This window comes from Dipodomys merriami, unplaced genomic scaffold (genome assembly GCF_024711535.1).
Source record: "Dipodomys merriami isolate MVZ:Mamm:240054 unplaced genomic scaffold, mDipMer1.0.p SCAF_665, whole genome shotgun sequence".
NCBI classification, from domain to species: Eukaryota; Metazoa; Chordata; class Mammalia; order Rodentia; family Heteromyidae; genus Dipodomys; species Dipodomys merriami.
The window spans coordinates 65,573-83,141 of record NW_027206252.1 but is presented as its reverse complement, the minus strand read 5'-3'; the positions used below and the strand labels follow the sequence as shown (position 1 = coordinate 83,141).

General features: G+C 54.7%; 1 protein-coding gene across 1 annotated transcript; it reads left to right on the top strand.

Annotated features, from left to right (window-relative positions):
• Nucleotides 1-52: 52 nt before the first annotated feature.
• On the top strand, nt 53-12,263 carry LOC138815748 (mitochondrial ribosome-associated GTPase 2-like). The gene is made up of 7 exons (XM_070005119.1): nt 53-88; nt 4,045-4,253; nt 7,978-8,125; nt 9,999-10,114; nt 10,541-10,759; nt 10,907-11,045; nt 11,768-12,263. The coding sequence occupies exons 2-7, from the start codon at nt 4,050-4,052 to the stop codon at nt 12,160-12,162; spliced, it is 1,221 nt and encodes a 406-aa protein (XP_069861220.1). The 5' UTR covers nt 53-88; nt 4,045-4,049; the 3' UTR covers nt 12,163-12,263.
• Nucleotides 12,264-17,569: the final 5,306 nt, after the last annotated feature.

Genomic DNA, 17,569 nt, shown 5'->3' with positions numbered 1-17,569 from the left:
GGCCCCCGGGCTCTGCGCAGGCGCGGTCAGGTCCGCCCCGGAAGCAGTCGGCCGCGGCGGGCGTCCCGGAAGTCGTGGCTCGGAGCTGGTGGGTGCGGGCGCGCGGGGCGCGGGCGGTGGGGCGCGGACGGCGGGCAGGGCCCGGCGGGTTAGGGCGGGGATGCGGCGCCCGGCAGGGTCGCTGTCGATCGTGGTCTCAGCCCCGAGGACGCCCCGGGAGTTGCGTTCCCTGCGCCTGCCGTGCAGGGACGGCCGCGCACGGAGGAGCCCGGGGCCCAGCTCTGCCCGCGGTGGGGCGGGACGGAGGAGCCCGGGCCCAGACCAGCCCGCGGTAGGGCGGAACGGCCGAGCCCGGGGCCCAGCCCAGCCCGCGGTGGGGCGGGACGGCCGAGCCCGGGGCCCAGCCCAGCCCGCGGTGGGGCGGGACGGCCGAGCCCGGGGCCCAGCCCAGCCCAGCCCGCGGTGGGGCGGGACGGAGGAGCCCGGGGCCCAGCCCAGCCCAGCCCGCGGTGGGGCGGGACGGAGGAGCCCGGGCCCAGACCAGCCCAGCCCGCGGTGGGGCGGGCTTCGGGCCGGTGCCAGTGCCGGGGCCTGAGCTCGACCCAGTGTCCCGATTGCTTTTCCTGTTCCCAGCCCTGGGTTCTTGGATGCCGAGTCTCACTGCAAGGCGCGCTTGCGTGTCCTTCCGCCTGCTCCAAGGAACCGACAGCCCCGGCTGGCCTCGGCTCCAGACCCGCAAGGGCCCCGCTTAGCCTGTGCACCTCCACGACCCCTCCGAGGAAGGCATCCTCAGCTACAGGAGCCATGCAGATGAGGTTCCTGGCATTATCCTGTGGGCCAGCACACAGGAACTTAACGTTTTCTAGAACCGCAGTGGCAGGGTCTGGTGTGGAGCCCTTACCACGCACGAGTGCTGTTCCTGACTGGACTTTGCAAAAGCTCTGTCAAAAGTTCAAGAGACTCTCATCTTAACCAATGAGGGCTGGGCATGGGGGCATGTGTCCGTCATCCCGGCTCCATAAGAAAGTGTAAATAGGAGGATCATAGTCCGGGCTAGTCTCTGCATAAACAATAGATCCTTTTTTTTTTTTTTTTTTGTCGGTCGTGGGGCTTGAACTCTGGGCCTGGGAGCTGTCCCTCAGCTCTTCAGCTCAAGGCGAGCGCTCTACCACTTGAGCTACAGCGCCACTTCCGGTTTTCTGGTGGTTTATTGGAGATAGGAGTCTCACGGTCTCTCCTGCCCAGGCTGGCTTTGAACCGCGATCCTCAGATCTCAGCCTCCTGAGTAGCTAGGATTACAGGCGTGAGCCACCAGCACCCGGCAATAGATCCTATTTTTAAAAAGAAAAATTAGCTAGGCTAGGCCCTGTGGCTCACACCTGTCATTCCTAGCTGCGCAGGAGGCTGAGATCTGAGGATCACAGTTCGAAGCCAGCCTGGGCAGGAAAGTCCATGAGTCTCTTATCTCCAGTTAACCACCAGAAAACTGGAAGTGACACTGTGACTCAAGTGGTAGACCACTAGCCTTGAGCTGAAGAGCTCAGGGACGGCACCCAGGCTAAGATCAAGACCCACGACTGACTAAAAATAAGAAAGTCTGTGAGGCTCTTTAGTTAACCACCAGAAAGCCAGAAGTGCCGCTGTGGCTCAAAGTGGTAGAGCATTAGCCTTGAGTGAAAGAGCTCAGGGACAGCACCCAGGCCCTGAGTTCAAATCCCATGACTACCACCACCCCAAAAAAAGAAAATTAGGAGAGAGGAAGGGAGTGACATTGTCTCAAAAGAAATGTACTCTTGAGGCTGGGAAGATGGCTCAGTGGTAGAACGCTTGCCTTGCATGCATGAGGCCCTGGGTTCAATTCCTCAGCACCACATAAGCAAAAAAAAAGCCAGAAGTGGTGCTGTGGCTCAAGTGGTAGCATGCTAGCCTTGAGCTGAAGAGCTGAGGGACAGCGCCCAGGCCCAGAGTTCAGGCCCCATGACCGGACCCAAAATAAAAGAAAGAAAGAAATGTACTCTTGGCTGGGAATGTGGCTTAGTGGTAGACTGCTTGCCTAGATGCATGAATGCCTGGGTGTGATTTCTCAGTACCACATAAACAGAAAAGGTCAGAAGTGGCAGTGTGGTTCAAGCAGTACAGTTCTAACCTTGAGCACAGAGAGGCTCAGGGACAGTGCCCAGTCCCTGAGTTCAAGCTCCAGGACTGGCAAAAAAAAAAAAAGAAGGGCTGGGAAGGTGGCTTAGTGGTAGAGCGCTTGCCTTGCATGCCCAAGGCCCTGGGTTCAATTCCTCAGCACCACATAAGCAAAAAGAAAAAAGCTGGAAGTGGCGCTGTGGCTTAAGTGGTAGAGTGCTAGCCTTGAGCTGAAGAGCTGAGGGACAGCGCCCAGACCCAGAATTCAGGCCCCACGACTGGACCAAAAAAAAAAAGAAAGAAATGTACTTTTTACCTGACATGTAACTGTCACCCCTCTGTACATCACCTTTAAAATAACAATTAAAAATTGCAAAAATAGCTAGAGCAAAAGGGGCAAAGGTTGTGACTCACTTGGTAAAATGCCTGCTTTGTAAGCACCAGGTCCTACATTCAACCCCCCAGTACTTCCTAAAAGAAAAGAACGATAATAGTTCATCGACTACACCAAGAAGCCATGAGCACATGAATGAACAAACTGGTGGTTCATGCAGAACGAGGTCCCACATGACTTGAGAAGGTTCCCTGGAGACAGGCTGACAGCTGGAGATGCCTGTCTGCTACAGGCTAGTGCTCAGAGGGCACACGGGCCACCCAAGAGGAGCCACCTGCAGGGGTGGCTTGATGGAGCCCTGTCACAGGTCTGGCAGGAAGGAGGAGGTTCCTTTGGAGTGCACTGTAACCTGCCAAGCGTCAGGGTCAAAGGATCAAGGAAAGGGACATTCAGTGGAGGAAGGAAGTGTGCGTGCGTGGTTGGCATGTGGACTTTCCTGCTGGGAAAGACCCTCTTGGTGGCTCCCCGTTTGTTGGACAGGCACCGGCAGGGCTGGACGGGCGAGCAGGCTTGGGGCCCCATCAGGAGCTCAGGCCTGCAGGACCTTCAGTGTGTCCCATCTTCGCTCACCAGCCTGAGAGCTTTCCAGGCTCTGTGGTAAAGGATTCCGTGCCAGCTTTACCACATGGGCATGACTGGGTACTGTGGCCTCTAGCATCCTCTGCTGGAGGCTGTCACCAGGGGGAAGGCCTGGCCTCTGTAGACCCATCCTCACCCAATGCCAGCGGGAAGTCTCTTTCGGGAAATTCCAAGGGACTGGAAGTTAGCAGACCCTGCACTAAACATCGCAGTGCAGCGCCCCAGGTGTCAGCCTCAGCCAGCGTGTCCACTTCCCGGTGAGTCGGGAGGCGGCATGTGCAGCTGCTCCGGGTCCAAAGTCTGGGTGCTCAGGCGCCCTTGCTTAGTACTCCCATACTCCAGGGTGGCAGCCTTGGACTGCACAAACAAAACAGAACTTGGTAATACTAAGCAAATGGTGTTTTCATCTCGTGTTAAAGAGATGGTACTTGGGGCTGGGAAAGTGGCTCAGTGGTAGAGCACTTGCCTTGCATGCATGAGGCCCTGGGTTCGATTCCTCAGCAACACATAAGCAGAAAGAAAAAAAAAGCCGGAAGTGGTGCTGTGGCTCAAGTGGTAGAGCGCTAGCCTTGAGCTGAAGAGCTGAGGGACAGCGCCCAGGCCCATGACCGGACCCAAAAAGAAAAAAAAAAAAGAGATGGTACTTGAGGTTCAGATTCCTTCTGAAGATTTTCCTGGGAAGTTACTTGACATTTCCCAGGGCAATCCATCCAATGTTATGAAAGACTTAATAACGTAAATCTACTATAAGAGACATTACCCCAACTCAAAAATAGTTTAATAGGCTCCAGGGGGCGCTTCGTTCTCAGGTCAGCAGGGTTGATCCATGCACTCCTTTGTTTCTGACTCACACCCAGCCTCTGCTGTGGACTGGGCACTTGGCTCTGGTTTTGGTCTCTGTGAGTTGGTGTCTCACCATGCCATGTGACTTTTCCTAGGAGCCATGATACCTGCCAGGCTCTCCTCAGCCAGCCTTTGCCCCCTGCTGGAGGGCGTGGCCCAGTGGGCTTCATGCCCCTGGGCTGGTCTTAAGCCTGGCCAACTCCTTCCAAAGCAGGCCTTGTCCAGGCCACTCTCGGTGGGCTCTGTGGACCACGCCAAGCAGCCGGAGCCTCCTGGGAAGAAGCCACTCTCTGAGAAGAAACTGGTGAGTGGAAGCCTAGGGCCACCACTGGCTCTCCTGTTGTGGGTTCTAGCTCTCCATCCTGTGTCCTCACTGCTGCCAAGAGCTGCCTGGAGCTTCTTGAGCCAGGGCCTGTGTTCAGAGTCATGCTGGTGCAAGGAGCAGCAGGCCAAGGCCTCCGAAGCCCGGCATTGCGCGACCCTTAGGCGGCAGTCATTTGTCACTAGCTGAGCACCTGGCATACCAGTATTTCTCTTTTGTCAGCCCTGTGGCTTGAACTCAGGTCCTGGATACTGTCCCCAAGCTTTTGTTCAAGACTAGCCCTCTACCACTTGAGACACAGCTGAACTGCTGGCCTTTTTTGGTAATTTATTCAAGTCTTAGGGACTTTCCTGCCCGGGGTCAGCTTTGAACCGCAATCCTCATATCTCAGCCTCCTGAGTAGCTGGGATTACAAGCATGAGCCACTGGAGCCTGGCTAGGTATTTCTTTAGTATGTATGAATAGTTCCAGTTTCAGACCTCTGGAAAGGAGGCCTTTGGTTGTACAGATTTTACAGCCTTTACAGTAAGTTTCTCTTCTGTTGATGAGAACCTATTGAAAACATGGTGCTCTTTGACCAATTCCAGAAGCTCCATGTGAAGGCTCCCCTTGTTTTTTGTTCAGATGAGCATTGTCAGGGCTGAGAGCTAGCTGAGGCTTCCATAGGCTCCTCATCCCCCGGCTAGCCTCGAACCTAAGTTCTGTCTCCCTGCAGTCACTCCGCTTGTCTCCTGTTACACATTGAGCTTTGAGCCAGCAGTTCAAGGTTTGTGCAAGTGTAGAAGACTCTTAAAACACAGGTTATTTTGCTCGTGTGTGTGTGTGTGTGTGTGTGTGTGTGTGTGTGTGTGTGTGTGTGTTTTAATGGTACTGGGGATTAAATCCAGGGCCTTGTATGTGTTGGATAAATGCTGTACCACTGAATATGCTCCTAGACTGTATCTTCTTAAGAAAAGAATAAATCAGAGTCCTTTTCCCCTGTTGGATGGAAATACAGATGCCAAGAGTTTCAGCGAGGGATACGGTGGCCACCAGGGCCTAGATGCTTGTCTCCTGTACCAATCTATAAGAAGCAGGTGCTGGGGCTGGGAAGGTGGCTCAGTGGTAGAGCGCTTGCCTTGCATGCCTGAGGCCCTGGGTTCGATTCCTCAGCACCACATAAGAAAAAATTTTAAAAAAGCCAGAAGTGGTGCTATGGCTCAAGTGGTAGAGCACTAGCCTTGAGCTGAAGAGCTGAGGGACAGCGCCCAAGCCCAGAGTTCAGGCCCCACAACTGGACCAAAAAAAAAAGAAGCAGGTGCTTTTCTGGGTGCCCCAGTGGCTTATGCCTATAATCCTAGCTTCTTGGAAGGCTGAGACAGGAGGATCACAGTCATAGTTCAAGGCCAGAAAGAAAAAAAATCACAAGAAAAACCCCGTCTCGGGGTTGGGAAGGTGGCTCAGTGGTAGAGCGCTTGCCTTGCATGCATGAGGCCCTGGCTTCAATTCCTCAGCACCACATAAGCAGAAAAAGCGCAAATGGTGCTGTGGCTCAAGTGGTAGAGTGCTAGCCTTGGGCTGAAGAGCTGAGGGACAGCACCCAGGCCCTGAGTTCAGGTCCCATGACTGACAAGAAGGAAAAAAAAGTAAAAACTGTTTCAACCCACTGCTGGATGCAGTGGCACATAGCTGTCATCCTGAGCTACATGGGAAGTTGAGGTTGACAGGTTCACACTTCCTGGGCAGAGAATCTGCAGGATGCCATCCCAATATAAGGAAGCTGAAGTGGTGTATGCCTGTCATCCCAGACATGATCAGAAGCCTAATGCAGGAGGCTTTCAGTCCAGTCAGGTGCCCTGTATAAAGCAAGACCCCATCTCAAAAGTAGCCAGCAAAAAAATGGGTCAGAGGGATGGCTCAGCAGTAGAGCACCTTTCTAACATGGTAGACCCTGAGTTCAAACCCTCCTGCAAAAAGAAAAACTAGCAAGTGTACTGCTCCAGTGTGAACACTGTGCCTACAGCTGAACTCACAAGATGCACTGATATTTATTATTAGCCTGGCCTATTTGGTTTTTGTTTGTTTGTTTTGGTCGGTTGTGGGGCTTGAGCTCTGGGCTTTGGCATTATCCCTGCGCTCTTTAGCTCAAGGTGAGTGCTCTACCACTTGAGCCACAGCACCACTTCCGGTTTATTGGAAATAAGAGTCTCGCTAGGAAGGTGGCTTAGTGGTAGGGTGCTTGCCTAGCATACATGAGGACCTGGGTTCAATTTCTCAGCACCACATAAACAGAAAAAAGCCAGAAGTGGCACTGTGGCTCCAGTGGTAGAGTGCTAGCCTTGAGCTGAAGAGCTAAGAGACAGGGCCCAGACCCAGAATTCAAGCCCCATGACTAAAAAAAAAAATCATGGAGATAAGAGTTTCACGGATTTTCCTGCCCCGGCTGGCTTTGAACCTTGATCCTCAGCTCTCAGCCTCCTGAGTAGCTAGGATTACAGGTGTGAGCCACCGGCACCTGGCTTATTTTTTTTAATTAAAAAAAATTTTTTTATTTATTTAGTCGATCGTGGGGCTTGAACTCAGGGTCTGGGTGCTGTCCCTGAGCTCTTCAACTCAAGGCAAGCACTCTACCACTTGAGCCACAGCACCACTTCCGGTTTTCTGGTGGTTTATTGGAGATGAGAGTCTCACGGACTTTCCTGCCCTGGCTGGCTTTGAACCGCGATCCTCAGATCTCAGCCTCCTGACTAGCTAGGATGACAGGCGTGAGCCACCAGCACCTGGCAATACTTATTTAGTAATGAGTTCTGATTCTTTAGCTGGCTTGTGCCTGCTTTCAGAGCCTGAGAAGAAATCTCTAAGCAGGACTCTCAGCTAGAAAAGAAGCATGGTGCAAATGGGAGAGGCCTGCCTAGCAAACACAGGCCCTGAGTTCAAGCCCCAGGACCACCAAAATAAACCCGAGCTTAGAAAGACTCTGTCTGCTGTGCTGTGCTTAACAGCGGAGCGCTAGTGTGTCAGGCCACAGAAAAGGTTCTTTGTCCATCGTGGAAAGCGTGGGGATTGCCTCAAGCCCTGCCACGCTCCGTTACACCCTGCCGTTAGTAAAGACAGGCCTGTATTTTTAGCAGTGTGTTTTAGTTGAAAGCAGGTAGACGCTCGCCCTGTTCAAAGAGGGCTTGCCAAACAGGCCATGTTCCTTCCAGTTAGAAATGCCACGCCCTTCTTGAGGTTTTTGTTTTGTTTTGTTTTTTGCCAGTCCTGGGGCTTGAACTTAGGGACTGGGCACTGTCCCTGAGCTTCTTTTGCCCAAGGCTAGCACTCTACCACTTGAGCCACTGCACAACTTCCAGCGTTTTCTGTGTATTTTGTACTGAGGAATCGAACCCAGGGCTTCATGCATGCTAGGTAAACACTCTACCACTGAGCCACCTTCCCAGCCCCTTGAAGTATGTTTTCTCTACCAGCCCCACTTTGTGTCTGCACTCATGCCATTCAGCCTGCAATTTTAGTGACCTGTGGGCAGTGCTTTTCTGTTTGTAGAGATTGTCTGGCTATGCAGCCCATGCTAGCTTCCAACTCACTATGTAACGCCCACTGTTTTTATCTTTGGGTTTTAGTCAAGATCAGTAATTAGCATGAGCTTCTGAGTTTAATAGAAGAAGGCATATTTCAAATGACTGTGTGTTCTGTTGGGGGTTCACATGGTACCCTGTGCTCTCTGTAGAAAAGACACTTCGTGGACCAGCGCAGAGTGTTTGTCCGTGGAGGAAATGGAGGCTCTGGTGCCAGCTGCTTCCACAGTGAGCCCCGCAAGGAGTTCGGAGGCCCCGATGGTGGGGATGGCGGCAATGGTGGCCACGTCATCCTGAGAGGCACGTACCCTGGGGACAGCTGGGGAGGAGCCTGCACACATCCCAGCTGTACCTTCTTGTCCTGATGTACTTCTGCATTAAAAACCGCACGCGTCTGTAATCCTAGCTACTCAGGAGGCTGAAATCTGAGGATCAGGGCTTGAAGCCAGCCTAGGCAGGAAAGTCTGTTACTTCCAATTAACCATCAAAAAAGCCAGAAGTAGAGCTTTAGCTTTTTCACTAGCTTTGACCGGAAACACTCAGAGACACACCCAAACCCTGAGCTCAAGCCCCAGTACGACATGCACACCATAGTTTGATGTGTAGATTCCATTTTTGTAACTGGATGTTCGTAAACAGCACGAAAGTAAGTAACTACAACTTTGAATGCTTTCAAGAGTTGTTTGGGTTTTTGTTAAAAAAAAAAAACATTATTATAAAGGTGATATACAAAGCAGTTACAATTCCATACATCAGTAACAAGTACGTTCCTTTTTGGACAGTGTCACCCCTTCCCTTGTTCTCTCCCAGTTTTTCCCTCTCGTCCCTACCCACAAATTGTATCGTTCATTTTCAACACAGTGTCTAGTGAGTACTGCATTTGTTCATCCTTTATCCCTCCATTTCTGTGCCCCCTTCCCCTCCCAAAGACAGATAAACAAATCAGACCAAAAAAAAAAAAGAAAACAAAAAAATCACCAAAAAGAAAACCTTGTTTCTATTTCCTGGAGTTCATCTTGATAACTGTTATTTCATGTGATCGGAGCACAGAGGCCTTGCGCCTGCATGCTCCCCACCTCGTATCCTCCTTTGGTCTCACTGTGCATGAATGTCTGGAGACCTGTAGCATTGATCGTGTTTCCGTGTTTATTAGATCTAGCTTCTGCATATGACAGAAAACATGCGTCCTTGTGTCTCAGTCTCAGGAAAACAACCTAACATGGTGTGAGACGTCAGAGGGCGAGACTTTCAGTTACCATCCCAGCGAACGCTGCGCTCAGCACACGATCAGCCTCACATGCTAAGTGAGGTGGGAGCAGACGTGTGCACAGTACAGTGCAGCAAAAACATACTGCATTTTGTTTTACTTGGTTCTGACTTTGTGGGGTTTGAACTCTGGGCCTGGGTGCTGTCCCTGAGCTCTTCATCTCAAGAAAAGTGCTCTGCCACATGAGCCACAGCACCACTTCTGGTTTTCTGGTGGTTATTGGAGATGAGTCTCATGGACTTTCTTGCCCAGACTGACTTTGAACTGTGATCCTCAGATCTCAGCCTCCTGAGTAGCTGGGATTACAGGTGTGAGCCACTGGCACCTGGCGTGGTTCCATTTTTGAGACAGGGTCTGGCTGTGAAGCCAACACTGGCCCTGAACCTCAAAATCCTCTTGCCTCAGCCTCCTCAGGGCTGGGTTACAGGTATGCACCACCAAACTCAGCACTGCTATTTTTTAATTGATGGCATTGTGAGTGACTTCAAACTCTTCAGAAATGACAGTGTTTTCTGAAGGAAATCACATTGCTAGTTGGAAATCTCTGCTACAGCTCAATTCCCCATCTCCACACACAGTTGAGGATTCTTAAGATTCTGGTTCTGCTTTGAGCATTTGTGTGTGCACACGCATGTATGACATGCACACGTGTACACGTTTGCATGTGGGCTGATTCTGGGACTTGGACTCAGGGCCTGGGTATTGTTCCTGATCCTTTGTGCTCCAAGCTAGCCTCTCCAACTTGAGCCACAGCTCCATTTTGGGATTTGAGGTGCTTAGTTGGAGATGGGTCTCACAGACTTCCCTGCCTAGGCCGGCTTCAAACTCGTATCTCAGCCTCCTGAGTAGTGGGTGATAGGCTCTGTGGTAACACAAAGGCACTGAAAGCTCCTGCTCTCGCTCTAGTTGACCAGCAGGTCAAGTCCCTGTCCTCAGTGCTGTCCCAGTACAGGGGTTTTGCTGGAGAAGATGGTGGCAGCAACAACTGCTCTGGCCGGGGTGGTGCCGTGCTGTACGTTCAGGTAAGCCAGGTGGAGGAGGCATGGACGTTTCTGTCCTGGGGTGCGCCTGACCCTGTGAGGTCTTGGGGTGCTGCACCGGTGCCCATGCGCTCCTGCCCTGTGAGGGCTCTTTTCCCCGATGCTTCTGTTGAGCTCCAAGTTTTAGAAACACTGAAAAAGCCACCTGGGCAGGTCAGTCTGTGTTTTCAGGTAGCCATACTATGTAGCCCAGCTGAACTTCAACTTGGGGTCTTCCTGCTTCTACCTCCCAATCGCTGGGGTTATAGGTCAGTGTCGTGACACCTGGCCAACTTCGCATCTGGGGAACGATACATGGAGTGTGTTGTACAGGGCGAGCACCCCTAAGATCTGCTGTGCTTGAGAGGAAAGGGGCTGTAGTACCCCACCCTGCCCTCCCTGGCCCCCCGATGACTTGCCGCTCTCCAGGTCCCCGTGGGCACGCTGGTGAAGGAGGGGAGAGAAGTCGTGGCCGACCTGTCAAGCCCGGGAGAGGAGTACATCGCTGCCCTGGGCGGGGCAGGGGGGAAAGGCAACCGCTTCTTCCTGGCCAATGACAACCGCGCTCCTGTAACGTGCACCCCAGGACAGCCGGGCCAGGAGCGCGTTCTCTCCCTGGAGCTCAAGACCGTGGCCCACGCTGGCATGGTGGGTCCAGCCCCTGCAGCTGTGTGCTCACCCCTCCAGTCGCCATCGTGGGTGCTGTGGCTGGCACAGGGGCTTGTGTGCCCTGTTGCTCAGCCCCGCCCCCAGCCGTCTGGCTCACGCAGGCGCCCCCTTTGCTTTGCCTTGCAGGTTGGGTTCCCCAATGCGGGCAAGTCCTCACTGCTCCGAGCCATCTCGAACGCGAAGCCTGCCGTGGCTTCCTACCCGTTCACCACCTTGAAGCCCCACGTGGGGATCGTCCACTACGAAGACCACCAGCAGTTAGCAGGTAGAGCTCCCAGAATCCCAGAGGGAAGCAGGGGAGTCGTTATGTAACTCCTGACTTCAGCTTCCTGCTTAAAATGTGGTGTGTTTTCCTTATTGAAAGTATTTTAGTCGATCTGTATCAAAGTTCGGAGCCCCCACCCCCACACAGGAACCCTTAGCTTCGTCTCAGAAACAGGAGCTCCGATGCGGAGCCCTGGGAGGGGCTGCTCCTCCCGCAGGTTCTGCTCGTCTTGGGGTTGAGCAGCCTCGGCCACGCAGACTGCATGCGATTTAAAAAGCTTTCCCTGCACCATTTTGAGAGAAGAAAACTTTTTTCCAGAAGATAATGTACCCATTAAAAATAGTAAGCCTGCTGGTAAGGTTATTTGTATAGCACTTTATATTTGCAAAGTACTCTATAATGATTTTTATCGGTAATCAAATTATTCATAGAGTGCAGGAAGCCATTTCCCCTTTTTTGAATCCTGTTGGAAGCCAGAAGACAGGCTGGTGTTCAGTATTCCTCATTAGCCTGATCCGAGTACCCCAGAGCCTTTGTGCACCGCAGGCTGAGGTGCTAAGTCACCCAGGGTGGAGGAGTTGCTGGAGATGAGGGTGTTCCTGAGAGGGTCTGGAGAACGCAGGGATCGGCGTGGAGGGGGCTGGGCCTCTCCCCTCCGCCCCCGGCTTAGGGTCATCCAGGAGCCAGCCCTGGCCATGATTGTGCACTCTGGTGTCCCACAGTGGCCGACATCCCAGGCATCATCCGAGGCGCCCACCGAAACAAGGGCCTGGGGCTCAGCTTCCTGCGGCACATCGAGCGCTGCCTCTTCCTCCTGTTCGTGGTGGATCTTTCTCTGCCAGAGCCGTGGACTCAGGTTGAGGATTTGAAGTATGAACTCGAGAAGTACCAAGAAGGCCTGTCCACGAGACCTCACCAGATCATTGCAAATAAGATTGACCTCCCGCAGGCCCGAGCCCATCTGGCTCAGCTCCAAGCCCGCCTGGGGCAGGGGGTCATCGCCCTGTCGGCCCTGACCGGGGAGAACCTGGAGCAGCTGCTGCTGCGGCTGAAGGAGCTGCACAGCGCCCACTTGGAGGCAGGGCTGGGGCAGGGCCGCCGGCCTCTCCGGTGGTAGAGCCCGGGGCCAGAGGCTGACGCAGGGCTGGCCAGCTTGTGCAGAAGGCACGGCAGACCTAAGACGTGGGCGGCCTCGAATGCATGAGAAGTGCTTGTAAACATTTGAGACTGTTGGTGTTTCTGACTTCCCACCGACTTGGGGCTCCCCTGGCAAAGTGTCCTGTCCCACCCCCACCCCCCCACCTGCCGTGGCCAAGGGTTCCTTCAGATGGCAAAACATTCCCAGTGCCTGACACCCGGTCTGTTCCCAAGTGCTCTGCATACCTGTCGGCCTCGCTGACTAATTTGCTGAGGTTGACTCATTTGTGCTAATTAACACCTCTAATTAGGAGGAGGGCCAGGCTGCTGGCTGAGGTTAGCAAGTGCTGCTGCTGCTGCCGCCGCCGCTGCCGCCGCCGCTGCCACTATACAGCGCAGGCCCGGACGAGCGCAGCGGAAGAGGCCAGACCCGGGCTCACCAGCACATTAGTGCTTTTGGCAATTCAGCCTTTGATCCCCACGCAGGCACAGCCCAGCAGAGCAGCAGCCAAGTACCAGCTTCTTGGTGTCGGTCGGTGCCATGGGCACCTTGGCACGATTTCCCCGCGCACCAGTGGGAGGAACGGTGAGGACTAACTCCTTCCAAGAACGCCGACTGAGCTGAGCTCGGAGCTGAAGGCCAAAGCAGCCTCAGGGCTTCACGACTCAGTGCACCCAATATCCGATCCAGGCAGGCGCAGCTCCTGGCTCCGCTTAGGCCTGCGGGAGCGGGTTGTTAACTGAAGCTGACATGAGCCGTGAATCCGGGCAGGGTGAGGGTGCGGGAGACGAGCCCCTGGTGGAGGCTGCTCTTTTCCTTCTACCTGCTTCTCAGACCCCACCCCACCCCCCAGCCCCCAGGGAGGATGCTAGCCTTCCTCCCCAGGGGAGCTGCAGCCTGGAGCCAGCGTGCTTCACCCAACACTGGGCTCCCTGGAAGGGACTCTGTCCCTGGCAGGGCTCAGGGATTTGTACCCAGTGCCTGGGTGGCCACAGGTAGCGTTGGACAAGGATACCTGCACCCTCTTACCCCCCCCCCTGCCCCCCAGCCTGGTCCTCTGTGGTCCCTGAGGGCCTTCAGAAATGAGGTGGAGGGTGCAAGTGCAAACGGAGACCCTCCACCTTTGGGGAGACGCGGACCACAGGGAAAGCTGGCCACCGGGGTCTTGGGCAGGCCGCCACCAGGCGTGCCCCAGGAGGCTGGTCCTTGTGTGTACTGAGCTTGGGCTACCTCAAATAATAAGCCGGCGCCTCAGCTCTCAGGAGCAATCCAGTTTTGATCTAACATCAAATCTGCAACTAGAACACCAGGTCCTTTTACCCCGAGCTTTATTTTAATGTCTTCTGATTTCAAAGGTCCTGGTGTTCCAGAGGCCGGGGTGGGTCTGGCGTCTATTGCTTTCTCTTTCAGGCCGCCACAAAGGGTTTGTCGTCAAGCCAGGCCTGAGAGCATTAATTATCCCCCGCTTTCATCTTTGTGCGCCCCGTGCTCTGGGGAGGGGGCACTCAGCCCGCCCGCCTGACCCCGGCCCGCCCTGCCCACCCCCAGCCGCCGCGGCCGCCCTGCCTCCTGACACGCAGGTCGCAGTGTTGTCCTGGACTCACCAGCCCCTGCCCGCAATCTCCTCACCACACACGCCACCGAGGTCGCCGAGGGACGGACAGGACACCGCCAGTGACAGGAGCGCCGCGCCCATCAGTGAGCTGAGCGCGGTCGGGCTCTACAGCTGCAAGCACCAACAAGGAAAGCTGTGTCTCCGGCTGCCTCAGCTTAGGGAGTTGCCAAGCGTGGGTTCCAGGCTGAGTGCCTCCCACGTGATGAAGTCTCCCTTCTAAAACGGACCAATGGGGGGTACAACTCGGGAGGTACAGCACCCCCTGCCCACCTAGCAAGTTTCCAAGAGGGAAACCCCACCTGCCCATCCCCTGCTCCCCAGGGTCCACTTGATGCCCCGCGGGCGTGCCTCCTGCCTTCCCAACTCAGGGACGGCCATAGGCAGCGGGGACTGGGACCCGCAGTATGGCTTTGCTTCCGGGCTGTCCCCCGTGGCCTCAGAGAACCTGACCCCAAGAAATGCAACAGTTCTTTGTGGAACGAACGAGGCACCGTAACAGATTCTGGGTACGTTCGCGTCTCTTCCTCGGAGGCTGTAAAGTCAGGTGGTGCTCGCAGCCCTGAGCCCTGAGCGGCGACGCTGCCCGCCTCCTGTGAGCAGCGGTGCTGCCCGTTCTCCAGGCCATTTCCACGGAGATGTCTTTCTAGTGCCCATCTGGGACATGGCTGACCTGTCCCGTGGTGGGCCAGCACCCCCGCTCGGCACAGTGGCCTGAGGTCTGTGCTGCCTGCAGTCTGCGTCGGCAGTTTTTCTGGGCCTGCAACATCTGTCCCCATAGGCCCTCAGCAGGCCGGCCTCTCTTGGTGGCTTTTCTCTCGGGATGCAGGCCAGTACCCGGCAGGTAGCACGCAGCTGCCGTCCAGCAACAAGCCCTGGCCTGTGGGGTCGTGCCGCCCCAGCCGGGGGCCGCTGGGTCTCCAGGCTGAGTGCATCTGCCCTGTGGGTAGTCACCATCCAGTGGTTCTGTGGACCATCTGCTGGGAGAGGTCATCCGACCTGGGTTTTCTGGATGCAGGGTTGAAGCAAGGGGCCTGGGCCCAGAATAAGGATGTCTCTAAGTCTGCCAGCATTCTGCCCTCTGCTTTCCCTCAGGCTGGAGTCTTCACTGCAGATCCCACCACCTGCTCTAGGAGCCGAGCGTCAGGTCTAACCAGGTGCCAGGACACAGGGTGTCTTTGCTCTCAGCACTTCACAGCTACTACCAGCTCGGCTCCTAGCTTGCTGGGGTTCTTTTTAAAATTGTTATTATAAAGGCGATGTTACATGAGTCAGGTAATGAGTACATTTCTTTTTGGACAATGTCATCCCTTCCCTGGCTCTCTCCCAGTTTTTCCCTCCTGTCCCCACCTACAAGTTGTATAGTTCATTTTCTACATAGTGTCTAGTACCGCTGCTATATTTGTTCACCCTTTGTCCCTCCATTTCTGTGCCTTCCTTCTTCTCTCCAACACAGATAAACAAAACAAAAAGAAAACAAAACAAAAGCAATGCTGGACACTGGTGGCTCACGCCTGTAATCCTATCTACTCAAGAGGCTGAGATCTGAGGATCACAGTTCAAAGTCAGTTGGGGCATGAAAGTCTATGAGACTTTTTTTTTTTTTTCTGTTGGTCATGGGGCTTGAACTCTGGGTCTGAGCACTGTACCTCGGCTCTTCAGCGCAAGGTGAGCGCTCTACCGCTTGAACCACAGCACTACTTCTGGTTTTTTGGTGGTTCATTGGAGATGAGTCTCATGGACTTTCCTGCTCGGGCTGGCTTTGAACTAAGATCCTCAAATCCCAGCCTCCTGAGTAGCTAGGATTATAAGCGTGAGCCACTGGCACACAACTATCTGTGAGACTTTTATCTCCAATGAACCACCAGAAAACCAGAAATGGAGTTGTGGCTCAAAGTGGTAGAGCATTAGCCTTGAGCAAAAAAGCTCAGGGAAAGGGCTCATACTCTGAGTTCAAGCCTCACAACCAACAAAGCAAAGAAAAAACCTCTTATTTCCATTTCCTGGAGTTCATTTCAATATATATATATATATATTTTTTTTTTTTTTTTTTTTTTTTTTGGTCAGTTGTGGGGCCTGAACTCTGGGCCTGGGCGCTGTCCCCCAGCTCTTCAGCTGTAGACCAGTGCTCTACCACCTGAGCCTCAGCCCCACTTCTGGCTTTTACTGCTTATGTGGTGCTGAGGAATTGAACCGAGGGCCTCATGCATGCAAGGCAAGCGCTCTACCACTGAGCCACCTTCCCAGCCCTCAATAAATATTATTTTCTACGGTTAGAGGCACAGAGGCCTTGCTCCTTTGTGATGCTCTCCTAAGAGCATCTTCCTTGGTCTCACTGGGTGTGAATTCCTAGAGTCCTGTGCAGTTGATCATGTCCCAGTGTATTTTAGATCTAGCTTCCACATAGGAGAGAAACACCCACTGTCCGTGTCTCTGAGCTCGCCTTACCTCACTAACATGACTTGTTCTAGGTTTGGGCTCTTGTCCACTTTCCCTTGTCTTGGTGCCTAGAGGTTCACACCTACTCTATTGCTTTCCTGTGGATGGACACAGAGGAAAACACACTTGCTGTGTTTCCAGGGACTTATATGAAAGGCCTGAGAAAGCAAGGGCCCTACAGGGCTCCAGAGAAATGAGATCCTGGCCCACACCAGGGGAGTCCCCTGACCTCCGCAGATGGGAGCGGGAGCGGGACCACAGTTCCTGGTTTGATACATGTGCTGCTGCGTGAGCCGGGGCTTGTGATCCAGCTGCCCGGCAGCCGCAGCGCCATGGCTGCTCCTGGGGAGTGGGCCCTGCCTCCCATCCTGGGTGTCCGGGTGCCCTCAGCGGGCCCTGCCCTGGGGGGCGGCGCCCCCAAGGCCTGGGAGGACCTTGCGGCTCTCCGTCTGCTCTCCAGACCCAAGGCCGTGCCTAGCTGGCTCCCCGGTGGAGGTGGAGAGGGCCGTCCAAGCATGAAACAGCAGAAGCTGTCTCTCCCCCGGAGCCCCAGCGACGCATTCCTGTCCCCAGCTTTCAGGGTTCTTTCTGTCTTGCCCAGTGTCTGGCAGCCCGGACCCCTTGGCTTGTGGCTGACTCACTTTCTGTACGATCTCCCTCCATGCCCATCTGTTGTCCCCCCCTTCTTTTGAGAGCAGGTCTTGCTTTATCCCAGGTGTGCCTCTAACTGGCCATACCCCTGTGGTGGCTCAGCCTCTTCCTAAGTGTGCCAGCCGTTAGAGCCACTCTCCGTCCAGGTCCTTATCCGGCCACTTGGACCAATGGGGCTTACTCCTGAAGTTTTGGAAGGATGAGGATTTGGGGGTGTTACTCAGCTCTGCCCTGCCTCCTCGTTCTCACGTGGTGTGTATACTGTGACCTGCACCGGGTGACAGCCACGAGTCTTCTACTTCTCTCTGCCCCAGAGCCACCCAGAGCCCAGCCATCTAGCCAGTGCCCGCGCACCGTCCGTGCTGAACCCCACATGGCCGCTGCCCAGCCTGCACGTGGTGAATTCCCCCCCCCCACTTTCATACGCTCACAGCTCTGCCTCCCGGCCCTTGCTGCCTTGCCCACGGGTCCCCGGGTACACTGAGGGCACGCCCATGCCACAGCTTCCTGATGCTGAGCTTGTGACCAAATGCCCTTCCCAGACACCCCATGGGCGCTCCTAGCTGCGAAGCCGAAGCCAGCCCGCCACGTGGCCCCTCGCAGCACAGGCACCGCTGCGGCTGCGTGCCCCTGAGCCTGGCCTGTGAGACCACTGTGGCCCGGGTTCACCATGCAGGTCCGTGC

What these genes read in the sequence shown, in the direction of transcription:
- LOC138815748 (XM_070005119.1), top strand. Translation starts at nt 4,050, where the DNA reads ATGATACCTGCCAGGCTCTCCTCAGCCAGCCTTTGCCCCCTGCTGGAG. An exon ending in TGGCCACGTCATCCTGAGAG is followed by an intron (nt 8,126 to 9,998) that starts GCACGTACCCTG and finishes CTCTCGCTCTAG; the next exon opens with TTGACCAGCAGGTCAAGTCC. An exon ending in CCGTGGCCCACGCTGGCATG is followed by an intron (nt 10,760 to 10,906) that starts GTGGGTCCAGCC and finishes TTTGCCTTGCAG; the next exon opens with GTTGGGTTCCCCAATGCGGG.